This window comes from Tyto alba, unplaced genomic scaffold, assembly GCF_018691265.1.
Source record: "Tyto alba isolate M040663 unplaced genomic scaffold, T.alba_DEE_v4.0 Super-Scaffold_20000042, whole genome shotgun sequence".
NCBI lineage: Eukaryota > Metazoa > Chordata > Aves > Strigiformes > Tytonidae > Tyto > Tyto alba.
In genome coordinates this window covers 8,351,408-8,371,075 of record NW_024881293.1, presented here as the reverse complement: position 1 = coordinate 8,371,075, position 19,668 = coordinate 8,351,408, and the positions used below count along the sequence as shown (strand labels likewise).

The 19,668-nt window shown below is 43.9% G+C and overlaps 1 protein-coding gene across 1 annotated transcript in view; it reads right to left on the bottom strand.

The window, feature by feature from the left end:
• PRDM16 (PR/SET domain 16) overlaps nucleotides 1-19,668 on the bottom strand; it is a 342,166-nt gene that overhangs the window by 5,024 nt on the left and 317,474 nt on the right. Inside the window, exons 10-16 of the mRNA XM_033007817.2 lie at nucleotides 16,650-16,737; nucleotides 12,558-12,727; nucleotides 10,587-10,664; nucleotides 4,409-4,578; nucleotides 3,419-3,593; nucleotides 1,955-2,185; nucleotides 803-977 (exon numbers count right to left, since the gene is read on the bottom strand). Coding sequence (XP_032863708.1) covers nucleotides 803-977; nucleotides 1,955-2,185; nucleotides 3,419-3,593; nucleotides 4,409-4,578; nucleotides 10,587-10,664; nucleotides 12,558-12,727; nucleotides 16,650-16,737 — 1,087 coding nt within the window. The remainder of the gene's footprint in view (nucleotides 1-802; nucleotides 978-1,954; nucleotides 2,186-3,418; nucleotides 3,594-4,408; nucleotides 4,579-10,586; nucleotides 10,665-12,557; nucleotides 12,728-16,649; nucleotides 16,738-19,668) is intronic.

Genomic DNA, 19,668 nt, shown 5'->3' with positions numbered 1-19,668 from the left:
AAAGGGACTCCAAGGCAACAGCTGTACTTGTCCCCCAGGAGGGGCTGAGTGCGCTCTCTCCAGTCCAGTCCAGTGCTGTAACTTCATTGAATAGTTCTTTTGTGAGAAACCTTTTGTAGGGATCTAGGTATGAACTTCATAAAACTAGACTGGGCATTTTAGTTCAATGAAAAAGCAGAAAGCACAAATGGATTTGCCCCATACCTCCAGGTTTTTCTCAGAACTCCAATAGGTGCCGAGATGTTATTTTGAGGTTTCTTGGTGGGTCTGAACTGGTCTGGCTCACGGGCAGACTTCCATTGTGTGGTTTGCTTTTAGAAATCAGGGAGATAAATGAGGAAGTCCCCTAGGCTTGCTGGATTGCAAGTCCTGGAAATACTATTGTCTACTACACCTTTTAGAATCAAACTGAAGGATACTTTATTATTGTTTCTGCAGACCAAACATCCAGTTGTTTAGTATATACCAACTGATGACCCATCCTAAAGTATAAATAAGTAATAAAAACATTTATACAGACAGATAAAAACAGACAGATGCCTCTATCTTTTTGTATAAGCATGTTCTCACAGCACAGGCTAAATGATAAGTTGATCTGGTGACCTGAAACTGATGCCCACTCCGTTTCTCCCCTATTTCAGTACAGTTTCAGACACAGTTCACATATGATTCACGCGTTACAGTTAGAATTCCTGCTTGCTGGAAGGGGAAAACAAGCCTTAGCTAAAGGAGGCCAGCTGCTTGCTAACCCTATCGTACATGCTGGCGGCAAGCTAGATAAAATGTTCTGTCATATACCTACCTGGTTTTTAGCCTGCCTGTACAGAGTCTGTTTTATTGTCTCAGAGTCTAAGGTGGAATTAAACACATCTTTAACTTCAAATGCTTCCTCGGCTGCTTTGCGAAGATCCAGCCCCTTCCCAAAATTCGGCATCTGCTCCAAATCTAACAAGCCGGCTTCGTCCTCCTCAATACACCTGTACCAATGACCAGGGGAAGGGGTTGACCTGTTGTTAGCTCATCTTGCCGTTCACATCTAGCCAACGTGAGTGCTGCTAACCCAGTGCCTGCATGCACATACCACGGGGGTCTCACAAGCCACATGCGTGAACGGACAGACAGACAAACACGAAAACGACACAAAATGCCAGGAGCAAAGAAAAAGTGGAGAGCATGACTATGCACAAACAAGCATTAGTGCTGTAGGTATTTGTGATTCAGCGTGGCTGCAATTCGCTTTGGTCTTCTGTGTGGAGGTGTCCCACTGCTGTCCACTCCTTGAAATGTTTGACACTGGATCAATGTCTGAAGAACACTGCTGCGTTTTCTTTGAGTTTTAATGAAAATAGTGATGCACTGAAATCAAGATACTACTTTGCATCATGGGACATTTTTTATGAATACTAGTTGGGAAACTAAGGCAAACTGAGGCAAAAAAAAAGCTAACTCTATACTATGCGTGACAAACTTTAATTTTAAAGGTGCCCAGACATGGTTTGACCTTGGAAAAAAAATGCTTCACCTTTTCCCAGAGCTCCGAGAACTCTACTTGAAGTCAACAACATTTTGCTACAACTAAAATGAGTAGAACAGCACAAAACAATTGCATACATATGCCTCTTCCTTTGCCCTGACTGGTGTTTTAGAGAAAAAGACATTATCTGCTGAACTGTGGTACCCTGAAAACGCTGTTTTCTGTGTTGGGCTAACTGTTCTCCTGACAAGAACTTCCCAAGTCTTGGATATACCCCTTATCACCGATGCTCCTTGCAGTCCACTTGTTTCGTGTCCCCCACCATGGTGAAAATGGAATCTCTTAAGTGAATGCTTAAATCAAACTGGAGGTATGACACATGGCTTGAAAAATAAAACAGTAGCACTCACGATCTACCACTGACACGGGGTCAGAAGTCTCAGCCCCGTCTGACTTCTCAAAGGGAATGGCCCACCTCACCTTCGGGTGTGGTCAAAGCTCATGGTGAGAGATGCGGGCTCTTCATCTTCTTCATCCTCAAATGCTCCTCGGGGTTCTGCAGCGGGTGATACCGTTTCATCCTGTGACTTCCCTGTCAGGCTGTCATCATCCTCTTCTTCCAGTTCTTCATCCTCATCATCCACATCTTCTGTTTTCTCATTTGCTAATCCATGACACTGGGAATTTCCATCAATATCCTGGATTTCTGGCCTGAAATATTTTGTCAAGGTGGGGAAGAAGAAAGAAAAGAAAAAAAGAAAAGACGCCAAATGTGTAAATTATGCATTTCCACTGTAATGTGAGATTTTGATGATTTTATACACCTATCTGAATACAGTGACATATTTACATACATAAACATATTATTTAAACTGCAAGGAAAAGGAAAACCGACATGTTTCAGGCAATTAAAAATCAGCCTTCACAGTGTCTCAAGGGCTAATAAGCATGTCAAGTACATACCAACCCCAATGCTTTTCAAACTAGAATTTTGTCTAGTTTGGATTTAAATGACAGTTTTCCATGTCAAAGTATAACATCTGTGGGACAAGTGGCTTTCCTCCTCTCTGTGCTACTGTATTCTAGAAATCTCCCTTTGGGCAACCAGAAGGAAGAAGCTTCCTCACAGTGTAATCTAACAGCCAGCCTAAGTTATATCTTATATTACTTCTGCTATTCATGCCCGTATGGACCTATTGGACCCCACAAAACCAGCAGTTTTACATTAAGTTAAGGGAACAGGAGTGGGATCATCACTGCTACAGGCCTGGAACCCAACAGGATGCCACCAAGTGACATAAAATAAGATTAACACCTTCACCATAAATGTTGTCAGCGTGTTCCACCTTTCTTGCTGTTCTTTACGTAGATCACATAATCAGGTGGACCTCTTATACTTACGTTTTGTATTTAAACCTCAGTATTGCCATTAAATAGCTATTTGTGAAAACAGGATAGCAGCAGGTGAAATGTCAGTCAGTGAAAAGAAGGCTTGTGATATGGATAGATTGGAAACAAACGGGTCAGAAAAGCAGGTGCCTCCGGTTCCCTTAACGAACTCTCAGATGGGGGATGGAACAGGCCACGCGGCTTCATGGCAGAAGGGAAGGGTTTGATAATCACATTTTTATCTAAAGAAGCTGTGTTTCCTGATGGCCCCTGCGCTGGAGCCAGGGCAGCAGGCAGCCTGCTCCTGCCATCAGCTCCGCCAGTTGCAGCCACGTCTCCAGCCGGGAGGGGCTCTCTGGTGTCCCCCCTCATTTACACCACTTTCTGTAAAGACTTAACACTGGGCTTAGAGCTCGAAGTTGACCACATTTGCCTTCCAAACTCTGACATTTCTCTTTTGAGCATTTTAAATCAAGTACTGCAGGACAGAGGCTGACTGCTCTTTCAGCCATGTTAACAATGCATGTCACCAGATAATTGTATTTGCTTGTCTACCTTTTATCTGCTAAAGTTGATGCTTGATTCATCTCACTATTTGCAATAAAATTTCTGATTTCAGAGAAATAAGAATCCTCTTTTTCATCTAAAAGTGCATGGTTGTCTGATTCCGAGTTTGGGGAAGAGGCACTGGTCCCAAGGTGGTTTGTAATGACTCCAGAGTGCTGGCTCACTGGGTGAGAGAAACAAGAAAAGAGAACAGAAGAAACAATCAGATATTGTCAAAGCTGTTATTAAGAGGAAAAATAAAGGAGGAGCATTACGCAACAATCCTCTCACTATATATTAACGATTTAACATTGAAGAGAAATCTCACAGAGCAAAGCTGCCAAAGGAAGCTCATGTTTTCCAGACTTGAACTACAGACAGAAATATAGGTGACGTTTAGCATTTACGGATGGTATATACAGTTTAAGAACCACTGTCCATTGCATAGCTGTTTGCCTATAACTTTTCCTCTTTTCATTTTTTTTTTTTTTTTTTTTTCCTAGGCTGGGAAATCACTTAGTTGGCTTCAGCGCAGGAATTTCTTCCTTCAGTTTTCCTCTTAAGGCAAAGTCTATTTATCTTCTTGAACCTCACACATCCCTACAAACGCATTTCAGGTTGAAAACCCTTGGTGGAGCCTGACATGTCCACACCAGCATTGTACCAGATCTCACAGTGTGAGGTTACGCTCCCTGGACAGAAGTTAGCATCACGATCGCTATTCTGTGGGTTGGAAAAGGCCACGTATGAGTAATACCTGACAAGATCTTGGCAGAGCCGAGCGCCGTGCTTGAGTGCGTGTGTGTTACAGTCACACGTGGGGGATAAATGCATCCTTGGCTGCAGGAGGAGCTGGCGCTCGTTTTTTGCTACCTGGCGATATTAATCCTTAAGAAACAGTGGTTTCCACCACGGCTTCCCGAGGACCAGAGGAACCAGACCACAGTGTCTTCTCCCTCCAGTGCCCTGGCAGATCCACACAGCCATTCCCTTTCCTACCTGGAACGTTCTCGTGTTCGTGTTTCTTAAGATGTCGGTCCAAGTTGGTCTGCTGCCCAAAGCATCGGTTACACAGGTGACATTTGAATGGCTTCTCCTTGTTATGGATGTTTCGAACGTGCCGCTGGAGGTTGGAGGAAATGCTGAATGACCTGTCACAGTATTTACACCTGAAAAATAGAAGCAAATGCCAAAGAGTGCAATGTGAAGAAAAAAAAAAAAAAAAAAAAAAAAAGAAAAATCTGACTATCAGAAAACCAGAAAATGTTGGTCTATAAATCTTTACTCAGCTGAGGACCTGTGAAGCACAATGCATTAATCATTCCAGACAAATCTGATATTATTGTTACTCAAGGAGCACAAAGAAAGGATTAGGATTAATTAAGAAGTGAGTCATCCAAACAAAGAAGAATTTTAAACAAAATAATTACTTTTCCACACATGAGTGTAAAAGTAAGAAAGGTGAATTTATTTCTTCCACCCTTCTTGCTTTGTAGGGGAAGTAGGTGAAATACGGCTGCGGAGGGAGGAAAAAGAAGAAAGAAGGAGAAGAAAGGAGGGAGGGAAGTTAAATGTATAAAATACTTATTAGCTACCATAGCCCTACATGACACAGTTATCTGGACATACAGAAAATTCCAGATTTATTTGTGAAATTCCTTGCGGTACCCGAGATGTAGGCAGTACAGCATGCCTTTAAAGGTAATTATGGTTATTATTATAGTACAATAGCTCCCAAGAAATACACCGTAGTTTCCAAACAGGATAAGATTTACTCCTATGTAGCGAATATCTGGTTTATGATGAAAAAATGTGGAATGTAAGGAGCCAAGCCAGAATGTTTAGGGAAACTGCTGAGTGAAGAAATGTTCCCTCTTTGAGACAAACCTCTGCAGGACCCATGGTAGATGTGTTGGAGGCTTGTTCAAAGTTGCCACCCCCTCTCTGGATTCAGATTCCCCCCAAATAAAAACAAGGCTTTGCTAAACTGTGGTGCGTTGTGAATTCAGCCCTCTGCTTCTCTTCTAGCGCAGGACAAGAAGGCAGCTGATGTACTGAAGAGGGCAGCTTTGAGCCACAATGAAGAGTTTCAGTACTAAAGCTATAGAAAAATCGAATTCCTCTCTGAATCTGCCCGAATCCCTCATTAGATCTCCCTTTAAATATGTCATTTGTACCTCAACAAAGCTGATCTCCTCGTGGCTCTACTTCCAAAATTTATGAGAAGTAGAATCCTTTCTCCGCTACAGACTTCTGCAAATCCTGGACACTTGTGGGACGAAATAAAAACTGTTTGCAAACCCTTGTAATTCCAGCACAAAACCTCCTGCTTTAGCAGAACTGCTCTGTGCTCCTCTAACCGAGAGCAACATTTGTCCCACCACGCTGAGCTGCTATTTGGTAAGGCACGAGGACAGTGGTGTGTTGGTGCACGTTTTAGGAATGTCATCAGTTCATTATGTGAAGAGGGCCCACGGAACGTGCCCTGTGCCTCTCATTCAAGTGGGAAACTGGATTTGCCTTGACACTAAGGACACAGTATTGCTTCCTACAAACACAACAGGTTCAAATGCGGGAAGGAGGTGTGAGTGTGAAAAAAAAATCTATGCTGTGAAACACACACATAATTTCCAGATGTGCTACAGCTGTGATTTTTATTTGGTCTCTAAAAATAAATTGATATTATTTTTGGAAATAGCAGAGATACATTTATGAAACACTCTCTCTCACTGAATGTTTATGGATTCCATATCCATCTCTGAATTTCCTACTGTTAAATCACCAAAAAGTATAAAGATATTTCAAATAACGAACTTTTATGATAATTAACCTAGGAAGAAAGCAAAATCTCTTTTTAAGTCACAGTCCTCTCGGTCTGGAAAAGTTTTTCATTTTTTCAAAAAATACAAATTGAACATCTAAAGAAATCGAGATGCTTTTGACCATCAGCAAGAACAAGCACGGTTTATATATGGAGAGTTCAGCACGCACAGATTTCCAGCTCTTACTCTCCTCCTGTCCACCAGCAATCAGGGAGGCTGATTTCAGGAGCTCCCAGGCTTCGGCAGCTTCTACTGCTCAGCACTTCAGAAAACTGCAAGGGCCAAAATGCCCCAAAACCCGTGTTCTTCCCCAGGACTTCCACGGGCAGTTTTGCCCAGCTTAGTTCCACCAGCATTGTACCAGCAGCCCCGTCCCCGTCCCCGCGGGTGCCCGGGGCTGTCACTCCCTGCGGGTCCCCACGGCCCTGCGCCCCTCTAAGCCACTCTCCTTCATCCCAGTTTGCCCAGTGTGGGGCACAGGGGCTCCCCAGCACCGCAGGGCTGACGCTGCCCCGGGTACCCAGGGCGGGTCCCGCCCGAAATTACTCACGGGAGCAGTTCCAGTGACTTCAAAGGGAGCCCTTGCACGCGTACGGCAAGAGCGGCCTGGCCTCCTGTACGTCCATTTATTTAGATGTTCAGGAAGTCTTTGAAAAGTTTCCTTTGACAGGTCCTTGCTCTAACTATGAGCTATGTGGATCCAGGTTAGGGTACGGAGAAAGGATAAAGAGCTTGTTAAAAAAATAGAAAACAGAGGGGCATTCGAAAGGAGCAATAGCTAATGTCTGAAAGCAAAGGGATGAGGGAGACGTACTGGATTATTTGTGGTCCCAGAGGGGTCGGGACTTGGATCTCTGCTGGTTTTAATCTAAATAAATGACCCAGACAGAGGAACCAGCTTAAATTCAGGGAAGAGGTGAACACAGAGGCAGGAGAAGAATAAAACTCAACCGAAGCAGTATTTGCTTTGTAAACAGAGTGACAAAATGCTAGTAAAGTTTCTTCCTTATCAGTTTAAAGTAACACACCAATGGGCTAAAAAAATATAAAGTGGGAGTGAATGATCGCTAAGAAGGAGCCAAAGCTGGAACTCAGGAGCTCTGGGGAATGGCAGGCGATCCCCCGAGCTCGGGGGAACTCGGATACCGGGTATAATGCAACTGGAAGGGAAAAAATAGGCAGCAAATCCCAGTAACCTAAGAACAAGTAACTGAGCTGATCACTGTACGACTGCGACAGTTTGGTAACACTTCAAATGCGACAGTAAGGCATTTGATAACGTGCTTTGTAAAGTTTCAACAGCATGACAGCACTTGCAAAATTTTACACTTATCTGATGATCAACGTGAGCTGCAAAGGCAGAACTGCAGTAACAAAACCTAAAGCACACCAACAGCTACTCTTCCTCTGAGTAACCCCCTAATCTCAGGTGCATTTATACCAGGGATGACTTTAGGCTACATTAAAAAAAAAAAAAAAAAAGATGAGAAAAGTGAGATTTTTACTGAACTATGTGCAATCTTAAATGATATTAGACCTCAGCTTTAGTTGTTAGTTTCAGCTTAATGCAGATAACAGGACACAGGGGCTTAAAAGGAAATTAAAGAAAAACAAATTCAAAACAGACGTCAGGAAGCACATCTTTATAGGAGGAATCACAGCCTCCCAGGCAATGCTTCAGGATTGGGTGTAATTCAAGAATCAATTAGATGGCATCCTGGAGGGAATGGGCATTTGAAAGAAGAAAATAAAGTCTTGCTGAACCAAATAGCTTTTAGTTGTTCCCAGGCCAGGTTTTATGTAGTTTACGTGATTCTGTGATTCCAGAGAACGAAAACAAAACTAAGCAGCAAACCGACAGCTGCAATATAGCCTGACGTGCGTGTGCTCCAAGCATAAGGAGCGTCACTAAAATCTGCCTCTTCTGGATTTCGCTTGGTAAGCTCAGAATGACAACAAAGTCTCACTTTTCACAACCTGAGTTTCCAGGTAAGTCTGACATGAATTTGCAAGGCCAACTTATTTTGCATTTCTCTGAAAGAAACAGTTAAGTTTGATAGTCTTTTTTACCACAGTGTTTTCAAATACACACTACTGAATTTTAGATTTGGTGTGGAAGAGTGAAAAGAAGCATGTCGAATTTCACTGTATAGCATATTGCCTTTGAGTCTTTTCAAATCAGTTGATTTTTAGGAAGTATTTTTTACTCTTTACCAGGTATTTCTTAGTCTTCAAAAAACATGTAGCACTGTCCTTGTACAAAAAGAATTAATTTGCGTCCTTATCACTCATGTGCTATTAATTCCTACTTTATATGTAATGAAATAGATGCCTAAGAAGTTTAAGTGGCTTGGTAAAAAACACAACACTTCTCAGTGACAATCAGGATTCAAAACCAAAGCACCTTCTTTTCTGGCTTGCCTGCTTCTTGATCTACACTTGGGCATTTGTTCAGTTTATGTTAGCTTTAAGAACATTTTGATTCGTATTTGGATAAATATATAACACTGACAGAGTCAAAAGAAAAACCACTTAAACAATCAAAAGAGAAGTTATAGAAACACATCAGTAAAACACTGAAAAGTCAGCAATCTCCTTTTACCTGCATAAAGTCAACACTTAAAAAACAAGCTTTCAAAACAATTATTGCTCCAAAAGTTGGAAATCTCAGTTCTCTGAGAGCAAAAGAAAATCAATGATAATTAAGCTCTTCTGTAAACGTAGCACCAACTCTCAGGAGTGCTATTATAATGCAACATTGTCCAGAAGTCAAACCTCTATTACAAAAAAAACACACAGGCCATTTTCTGGGAGAAGACCAGATCAAATAAATCTTTATTTTCCTAACCTTTGTTAAGTTGCAAGTCTCCTTTTTTGGAAGAAAACTGAACTAACAATCTCTGAATAATCGGCAGCAAGCATTTTAGTCAGACAGGGGCGCATAGTGAATACACAGTATTCATTCAAGGCATATCAAATAACGCAACTGAAAAAATCAGAACAGGGAATGGTTCCAAAATATATGTCTGCTTTGGAGAGTTTTTTTTTTAATTTTTGATTTACCTAATGTCTACACTCAAAATTCTGTATGACTCTGTATGGAAAAAAAAATTGACTCCGTGTGTACCAAGGATTACAATGTGGGAGAGAGTAGCTTCTTAGGTTAAACTAAGCATAAAAATGTGATGTATTTGACCACGTGGCCTTTTGCTGCTCATAAATTTGTTTGTATTTCTCTTTATATAATACCTATTACAGTAGTTTTGTTGTGAACTTATGACTGTGTATGGAAATACCATAATATTAGCTACTAAAAATGAAACTGTTTGAATTGTTACTATTGTTTGACAATGCGCAAAACACTTACTCACATTATGGAAAACACACTGCTTGATTTTCAGTGAGCTCTCAATGCATTGTTCATTCAGTTTTGCTCATATACGTACCTATTCTAACAAAAAATCGAACAAGGAGTATTTTTTTGCCAAAGTTTTTTGAAGCCGACTGCAAAACACTAGGAGAAAATACTGGGGGGAAAAAATTCCCACTTGATCGTCTGCGAGAAATCTTCCTTCATATATTTACACACACACACACACACACAAACTTACACCTATTTTCTTGCGATCTTTACCCAAATTGGACACCCTCACCCGAAGGGGAGGCCCTGAGCGAGAGCCCAGGCGCACGCAGGGTGCTGCCCAGGGGCAGACGGGCAGTTTTGCCACGTGCCCTTTTGCACTGAAGTATGAAAATCAGATCACCTTGTCTGCAACTCGCAGAAAATGGTAGTTCAGCTTAAACACCCGAGTGAACACGTGGAACTGGGTGTGAATTTCCCCCCCTTCTGACCCCTCTTTATAAACTGTGCGATTTAAGGTAGGACGCTCCCTAGCTTAGATTTTAAAGCAGATACACTACAGGGCTTTTCTTTGCTTTTGTTTTTTGATCCATTACTCCAGGCACCTCTGATATGCATTAGGAAAAGGGAAAAAAAAAAAAAATCTAGCTAGACCCAGCAGTTAATTTACTGGCAAGCCCTTCAAAACAGCCCGATTTTCAGAGACATCCAGCACCTTCAGCTGTCCTTGAGATGAATGGTTAATGTGAGTGTTAAACAACACTGCAAATCAGACCACTCATTTGCCAGCATACATCTAAATATAAGTTAAGTGTCTATCTTCAAGCTGCCAAGCCTGATTATTTTTGGCTGGTACACATAATATACAATCCTATGAATCATTATATGTAATGCTACAGGACTGCGGTATTATGTTGGCACAGCTTTTTAGAAAGGAGAAAAAATAACACAGTGGTGAATGAGAAGTGTGTTGGGAAAAAGGGGACAACATCACCTGTAAGGCTGCTCTCCAGTGTGTGTCCGCAGATGCCTTGTCAGATTTGCTGAGCGTGGGAAGATCTTACCACAGTACCTAGACAGCAAAAGCCAAAGGAACCATCAGCGCACCGAAGTCCTGCCACACCAGACCGCTTACAAACAGGGTATCACCAGCTACCATCCACCTCGCCCAGCTGCTCCCAAAATGGGAAAATCCCTTCATGCACCAGGAACGCGAGGCACCCACGTGCCGAGGGTGGGAGATGTGGAGGTAACAACTGACAGAGTGACACCTGCCCTAGAATGACGGGATTCACAGTGGTGAGATACTGGTGTAACCCATTTCCATTGAGACACAGAACAACAGTCAATTATGATGCATCACTGGGAAGGGCAGGAAAAAGAAAAAAACCCATCAGAACACCAAGTTCAGACGCAAAAGCTGGATGACAGCTTATCTTGGAGGCCTGGGCACGTGTACAGGAACACAGTAAGGATGCAGTGACCCACCCCCAGTATGTTCTCCCAGCTTCCATCTGAAGAGCCTCCGGAGCCTAAGATCCAAGAGTTGTGTTTGATACCCTTTTATTGAGTGTCTTCCATCTGTTTTTCTAAAAGCTTTTGAGTGCACGTGAGCTCTGGGCCTCCACCACCTCTGACAGCAACGAGTACCTCTGCTGACGTGTGTGTTGTGTAAAAGCACGTCCTGCTTGTCTGAAACAGTCGCTCAGGACCTGCATTCGACACTGCCTCGTTCCTGCCTTAGGATAACGAGTGTTTAATCACTGCCTATTCATATTGTCCATCGCTTGAGATTTGTATAGATCTCCTTTATAGTTCAGCTGTTTAGTGGCTTATCATACAGAATCTACTTGATTTTCCTTCTCAGAATTCACAGAATTTTCTTCTGGATGAATGCTGCAGCATTATATTACTGTTATCGGGATATACTGCTGTGAGTCTGACAGTCTGCTTAGAATAAGGAAATGTAGCAGTAGGAAACAAAATAAAAAAGGAACTGTGTTCTACAGTAAATGTGATTCACAGTAAACTGAAAAGGAAGGGAGGTATAAATAAAAATATTAATTGTGAAATAAAATATGAAGGATGAAAGGTTAAGTTCTGTGACTAGGAAACCTGATGCTTACTGTTGAGTAGACTTTCTTAATTTCAGAGACATTCAGCACCTTCAGATGTCCTGAAGATGAATGGTTAAAGTGAATGTTCATCAACAGTGAAAATCCAAATGTAAACTTGTGTGTATCTAAATATAAGCTTACTCCCTATTGTAGGCAGAAACCTCAAATTTCTAAATACTCAACTGAACTTTGAGCCCAGAGCTTTTGCAGCAAATTTGAACTAAGAGATACATCAAACAACACAGGTATCCACCTACTACACTCAAGAAAAGGCAGTGGGAGCCACCACACAAACCTCTAGTAGCTGCAGGTAAAACTGCGTAAGCAGACAGAGGTTTTTATTCTCTGGTGATCTGCTCTGACATGAGCTTTTAGAGCTGCAGTGGATACGTATGCGCTTCTGTGGACACAATTGTACTTGAAAAAGTTGTTTACTCTATGCCATTTTTAAAATTCCATTATTTTGCACAGCGGAGATTGGACATAGCTGAGATTGCACTTGCATTGGAAACTGTGGCGTTTGCTACCCCACACAAGAGCCCTGGCTTGGAGAATTCTGTTTGCTTGAGAATCTCCAGATCCGCTCCCAAGGTTATTAAAAATTACAAAGAAAATAGAAGATGCTGATTTTCTACCAGACAAAACAAGCTATTTCAGAGTGAATTAGTCATCAGAATACTCTGTTCTAATTCTGCTGTTCCTCGTTTTTCCTCCCACCCCTGCCGAGACAGTAGAGATGCCCATGGGAAGCCGCGCTGTTGCGTGCTGGTGTGTGGTGCAGCGTTCCCCAGGGCCCCCTCACCAAGTGGGGGCACGGTCCCGCTCCTGCGGGGTGCCCGGGCCCTTACCTGCAGGTGTAACGCTCCTTGCCCTTGCGCAGGATGGGATCGGATAGCGTGGGTGGTGGAGATCGGAAGTTGAACGGGTGATGGGGAAGGGGCTGCAGGGAAGTGCCAGTGTCTGCCTTCATGGCTGCAAAACTCTCCAGCTTCTCTGTCATTGTTTCTATGGCCGACATCTGCAAGTACAAGGCAAGACCTCGTGTCACAAACATCCACAGGAAGGACAACATCTGATGCATAAAACACATCTTTTAGCACTAGTGTGTTGGTCAAAGCCTGTTGCTGATGTTTGCTCTTACTCTCAGAAGCCAGCTGCACAGCATGAAATGGAGCCACTGAATCCAGCTGGGCAAGAGAGAAATAGTGTATCGTGCTCAGAGAAATCACAAAAGATAGACTTGGCAAAGCCGTGCGGTAAGTGTTAGATCTCAGAAATTAATCACTTGTTTACCTTCTACAACATGCATGTGCTTACTTTCAGCATTTCAGGTTAAAAATTATCTCAGAATACGCTCAGCTTCCCTTTTTCCAGGGATGACGCTGAAATCAGACACCTTGGTCAACTGCTGGATGTAGAACTCGCTGCCCAAACTCTCCTCTCAAATGCAAAATAAAGTTTTGGGAAGCAAGAAGGTTTGATTTCTCCTACAGCATCCACCACCCTCACCCTGGCTCAGAGGGGCAAGGCAGGAGCTGCGGGCAGGCGGGTGGGCAGACGGCCCCGGTGCAGAGAGGACAGAGAAGTTTTGGGCAGGAGGTAGAAGAACTCTGGTCAAAATGGAGTGGGAGAGAGCACGGGGGAACGTGCGACCGCTGATCGGGGCACTGAGACAGAGGGGTTGATGCAGGGGTGATGAGGGAGCAGCTGAGGAAGAAGAGGAGGTAAGATCAGACTCAGGATCGAGTGGGTCCACAGAGGGTTTGCGGGAGTGGCAAGGCATCCAGGCCTAGAGATGTGACACCCAAGAAAAGGTTTCTGGGTGCCTTTATCATCTTTAGTTTGTACGACTCAGCAATGGCTGTGTTCTCCCATAAACACTGGATTAAACACCACACCAGAAAGAGGGAGAAAGGGAAAAACCTGGAGATACAGGAGAAGGGAAAAGCAAAAAAGGGAAGAAAAGAGTTGGCCTGTGTGCAAAAAAAAGAGGGTATGCATACAAAACCTACCTAGAGAAAACCACTTTTACTTTCATTACAGCAAAACAGGAAATCCAAATCCAAGAGAGAAATGCAACTCGGAGGACTACGCTGACATCTCCAATGTTCAATTTTATGCACTCTTGAGAGCACTTCCAAGATACCAAGCAGAAAACTTGGATAAAACAAACAAGGCAGCAATAAAGCTGCCTCCTCACTGCAGATGACATCACCGGGAAAGAAGGGAGCACTGGGGGGAGCGGGAGCCTGAATGGAGAGTCAGCCCGAGCGCTGGGGCGACAGCGAGCGAGCGGAAGGCAGTAGGAAGCCATATATCAAAACTAGATGCTCTATTGTACAGGAAGGGCTGACCTTTTGCACGTTTACACTTTATTAAACTGGGCTCGGGGGGGGCAGGGGGGAGAGAGAGCCAAGATATTGTTTAAAATGTATGACTATAAAAAAAAGTTGTCTTAATCACCAAAGAATACATTGTGGAAGGCTGACAACCATTCATAAGCTGTAAAAAAGAGGAGTAGTAAAACCCATTTCCCGATAATAGATCCACAGCCCCTTAGTTGGAGGCTCCCAGCCCATGATAAATAGTAAGTAATACTTAGCGCCAGCCACTTGAAAAGGTTACTTGATCATTTACAGCAAAAGCTCTGCCCCAGCTGCCAGTCATGTAACAAAACCATCATGTTAAAATGCTATCCGGATCTTTCAGAGCTATGCCACTCAGCCCTTTGCTGGAGTACCTGGAGATATCTTTTGTTGTGCCCTGTTCTTTAGGCACTTAGTCAGAGATGTTTGCTGGCTTGATAGCCGTAGGCTTATTTTAAAATTCTAAACACCGGCCATAGCCTCTCCAGTGGTAAAGGCACTTTGCTATTTAGGGAACAACTGCCTGGTTATAATAAAAAAGAAGGGGAGAAGAAAAGAAACTTAACAGGTGAGAAAAGGTTTTCCATTAAGTTATCAAAAAGTTACACCATTTATTTATGTTGTCCAGAGTTTCATTTAAAATAGACAATGTAAGAGTAACTCCCAATAGAGCAGAGAAACTACTGTCAACGACTGGCTAAGAAATAAAAGTTGCCTGAAATTCATTTTGAGAGAGAAAGCATCTCCTGAATGCTCAGTCTTTATCACATCTTCTGGCTTAATCACATCCCATGCAGGGCCCTCTATGAGAGCTGGGGAATTATTCACAGAAGAAAAGGCTGAGGCCAGACTCGTGTTCAGAGTGAGAGAAACACAGGTAGAGCTTGCCTCTAAGTGACCTGGTATACGAATGTTGGTCCTAAGGAAGAAGACAGAAGCAGGAGCCCCTGAAAATATGATTTCCTCAGAAAAGATCCAGAATAATATCGGATGGGGACCTGGTAGTAAAAATCTCACATATTCTTGAAGAGATGACCTGTCTTCGTTCACCGTATTTGAATTGATTGATTACATAGCATGGGAACAGCAAGTCTCTAGATCAAGTGATCTTTACACAGCAACCCGCTTTATTAAAAATTAGTTATCAGAAAGTTTCAGGCTTGAGTGATTGTAAATTTTAGGCTACTCTGTGTGATAAGCTATTGGAGATAACCAGACCTTCCACAACTTTTCATTGCCATGGGAAGAGGACGTGGTCAGGATTTCAGGAACAATGTTAATAACCTTCCACCCAATGCTTGCTCCTGCTCAGGGCCTGTACGCTTCTCATCGTCTCGTTGGGTTGCTTTGCCACACTAGCTCCTCCCTGCTATCAGATTCTTTACAGGCAGATATCCCCACTATTCTAACTCACACAAACACAGGATGTTCCTGGCTAGCCTGTCACCATTATCCAGCCTGTACGAAGGAAAAATCGGGGGAAGTTATTAACCAAACTCTGAGGCTGATGCAAAACAATGAGGGAACTAAGTTTAGCTGTGAAAGCAACCAGGATCCAGCTTTCACAAACCTGCAAGTTATTTATCTAAGGTGGGAAACATTATCAGAGGAGAACAATGCATGTGAATGTAAAGGAGAGCACAATAACGACCACGGAGCTCAGCTCCCAGCATGCGTTCAGAGCCGGGAGGAGGAGGAGGAGAGCTGGCGACCGTCACACTGGCGAGGCTGTTGGGCAGCGTGTGGCAGGACTCGCTGCATTATCGCTACGGAGCGGGGAGTCCTGAGGGCAAAGACCAGCATTGCTCCTTGGAGAGTTTAGCTATAAGAAAGGGGGTTTGTAGCCTGGGGTCAATTCTCATGAATAGTCGTGGTTGTCCCGGACTTAGTTGTGCCTTTCAACTACTCTGGGGCGAAGGCCTGGTCCGGCAGCGCTCCCGGAGCAATGTCCAAGGGGAGGGCTGGCCAGCAGTGCTCCCCTCACCCTGCAGAGACTGCGACCGGGGGGGGACGCAGAGGGAGCGACTATCCCTGAGGTGTCAGAGGAACAGAGGCTGAAGCAGCTTGTGCAGGAAGGAGAGGACACCAGTTCTCCACCAAGTGACCCATCACCTTTAGGAGCAGGCAGAGCTGAACCCTGATTCTCCAGCGCCCTGCACTTTCACGCTTTCTAGCTGATGGCAGGGAACGTCAGGCAGGTATAAAAAGCTACTGCTTGGGTGCTGGACGGTCCTTCTCCACCTCACACTGCTGCAAATGACTGCACCGGGTGTGCCCAATGGAAAAATTATGCAGGCATTCTGGCATGTGAAAGGGGAGTTTGGCAGACCCCATGAGTTGTCCAGACCTCATCCCTGTTCTGTTAATGCAAAAGAAACAGCGAGGCATAACAACTGTCATCCTCAAACCAGGTATGAAGTTAAAAGTATCTGAAAGCAACTGGTTGGAAGATAGCGGAGTTTCCAGTCGGGCCCTTGGATAAGAAAGTCTGATCCAAGTGACCTGTTCATACCAGCTCCATCTCAAACTTCTTGGCATGCAATCAACACAGCATCGTAACGTCACTGCTTTTACCTGGGGGTGAAAAAGCAGCGGGGAGGGTCGCAGGTACTTCTCCTTTAGGGCACCCACAGGGTCTGTCACCTTCCGCTTCTCCACCCTGCTGGACAACAACACAGAGGGTTACATACCTTACAGGGCTGCAGGCAGCAAAGAAACAGCCGAAGCGTTTGCAGAGGTGTTTCAGTTCTACATATGAGGCTATTCTCCTATTGACACAAACGTTTTTCTTTCCCTTCCACTGGATACTACAAATTATGACCCAGAAGTTACCCTGCAAAAGGGACTGGAAACTGTATGAAAATGGATCCCCTCCTTTGGGCAATATTTTTTTAGCCATCAGACTGATGACTAAGAAAACATTTTGATCTTTCTGTGTTAGAACTAATGCCTCTGCTATAGTGGTTTATAAGCCTCTGCTGTTGTGAAATGTCATGAAAAAAACTACATTTAGAGCAAAAGCAATGTTTAAGTGGAACAAACTCTAGAGTCCACAGCAGGCAGCCACTGCATGGAAAAAAATTGTCTTTGAGATTTTGTCTTTATCCTAAGAGTTAACACTGGGCCAGACTTTGCAGCCCCAAGCGTGCTGAAATCATTAGGTGTTTCATATTTATTTCCTCCCTTGCAGCCGAGATATAATTTGCATTGAGTTCCTTTGGCAAGCATATGCAGACAACAATTTAAAAAGCTAGGGACTGGTGGGAGATTTCTGAAGTGACTTAGGAACCCGAGTTCTTCTGATGTCTCCACTCCATGCTTAAGCACCTTACTACACAGAAATGATCCTAAAGTTAGGCTCCTGTTTTTGAAAATATTGGCTCTTCTTTCACAAAACATACTACTTGCAGGGAAACTGTCATGTGGAATCACCAAGAAGAGAAACTGAAATATCCTCTGTGGGAAAAAAGTGTTATGAAAGTAACTCCAATTAACACAGTTGCATCTTTAAATTACTGGAATAGAGGCCATCTCAGCTAAACCAGCAGAAATCCAGTAGTAAGAGTAATTTTAACTACATCAGTCCAGCATAAATGAGAGCAAATTATTTTGCTGCGTTTCAGCTGATTGGTGTGTGGATGAAATTACCAAAGACTTTAAAAGAAGAGTCATGCAGAGCGCTATTTAGTGAACTGTATTTAATCTGCATTTAATTTTTCTTAGGTAGAAGAAAAGAGAAGAGCTGGATTTGAAATGCTGTCAGAATTACTGCGCTTTGGAAGGGACGTGTTTTCACAGGCCTGAGTTTTCAGAAAAACAACAGTCTGTAAAACAAGACGTAAAAAGCTTCTCCCTGGCACGAGGGAAAACAGTAAACCGCAGCGAGCGACAGCCCCCTTTCCCCTCGGTGACGCGCTGAAATCAGCTACGCTGCGCAGGGCAATGCCCCCCGGCCCTCTCCGGGGCAGCCCCACCTGCAGCCCCAGCGTCAAAGCCCAGCGAGGAGAGAGCCTGGCACGCAGCTCCACCATCGCCCCGCGCCGAGTAACGAGAGCAGCGAACGTCCAAACGCCCTCGTCAGAGCTGAATTCCGCCGCGACCGGAGGATTAAGCTGATCTTCTCAGCGCAGTGCCTGAGAACGTTACCTTAACGAGGCCGAGCTAAAAACTGCACTGATTTCAGGCTGTCTGGCTGCATTAAATTATATCACCAGGAGAAAATGTCAAGGATTTAAGTGGCCTTTGGGAGAAAAATGAAGGAGCCAAATGATGTGAGAGAGTCTGATAAAGAGAAGTTTAGAAACAAAATATTTCCATATTTTTTAAGCTGGGACTTGGATGCTCTGCTGTTTAGCTCATTACATCATAAGTCTGATTCACAAGCAACTCCACCACTGACTTTCTATTTTAATATATTACTAAAACTATATGCATCCCATGGAATGCAACAAACGACGCCCCCATCCTTCAATTCCATCCGTCTTCTGGACCTTTACGGTTTTCCCGAGGCCGGTATTTTAATTGGCAATGGCTTTTTCAACCCATGTTATTTTAACATTCCTACTGAGAATGCCCAGAGGTGGCAGGATCCTAAGCTAACTCAAAGCTTTTGCCTTTCTATCCCATTTATTTATTTTTTTCCAGAAGTACTTTTTACAAAAATAAATGCCGGACTATTTACATCATGCCTTGTTTTTCCAGGAGGAGATGACCACGGTGGGTCCCAGACAGAATACATTTCATGTCCCGGGCTGTGATGCAGCCGTTTCCATCACAGATGGTAAGCATGTAAGCAAGCAACACTGCACCAGCCCTGCGAGTGCTGGCAAAGCGAGAGACGCTTTCTTAAGAGCAAGCAACAAGGGCTCACTAATCCTCATCTCAGCTGACAGTTCTTTGGCCTGGCTAGGCATTGACATCATTTTTTCCCACAGCTATCAGCTGTACAATAGCAGCAAGGCAGTGCCATGGGTGCTGCTCTCCGGGCCCGCTTTGCTGCCCGTTGGTGCTCGCAGTCCTTTGAAGGTTCGAGCGAACCGTCCCGGCGCTGACACGGCGGCTCTGCGGTGCCGGGGAGTCTTTCCAGCGCTACGACAACACCCGCTGCTGCGGCAGGTCCGCCGGCTCGCCAGCAGGCTGGGTTACAGCGAGGCTCACCACGCAGCGCCGCGGCACGCTCCCCGTTTCGCTCAAGCAATGCAAGAACTAAACCATTCGCTTCCAGGAACCGGCTGCTCAATTAGACACTGAATCCAGCAGCCCTCTGGGCCAAACCCGCGTACCGACGTGGATGTTAGGAAGCATCCTGTCCTAAGGGAGGCTTAATTGCCATGTTAATGCCTAAATGAAACTAGCTTGGGACGCCCCTCTTCACTGGACTTTGCTAAAAACAAGCAAATGGTATTTGCTATGGGACAAATACATCTCGTCCGCAGCAGGAAGATAATGAAGGTAGTACCAGTAATTACCAGATGGGTAATACACAAAATTACTGCTACCCCCACCATAAAGCTTAAAATATTTTTCCTTTCGAAACAGGTTTCATAAAAACCTCTGAACCAACAAAAGACTCAAGTCTTCCCTTTACATCTTC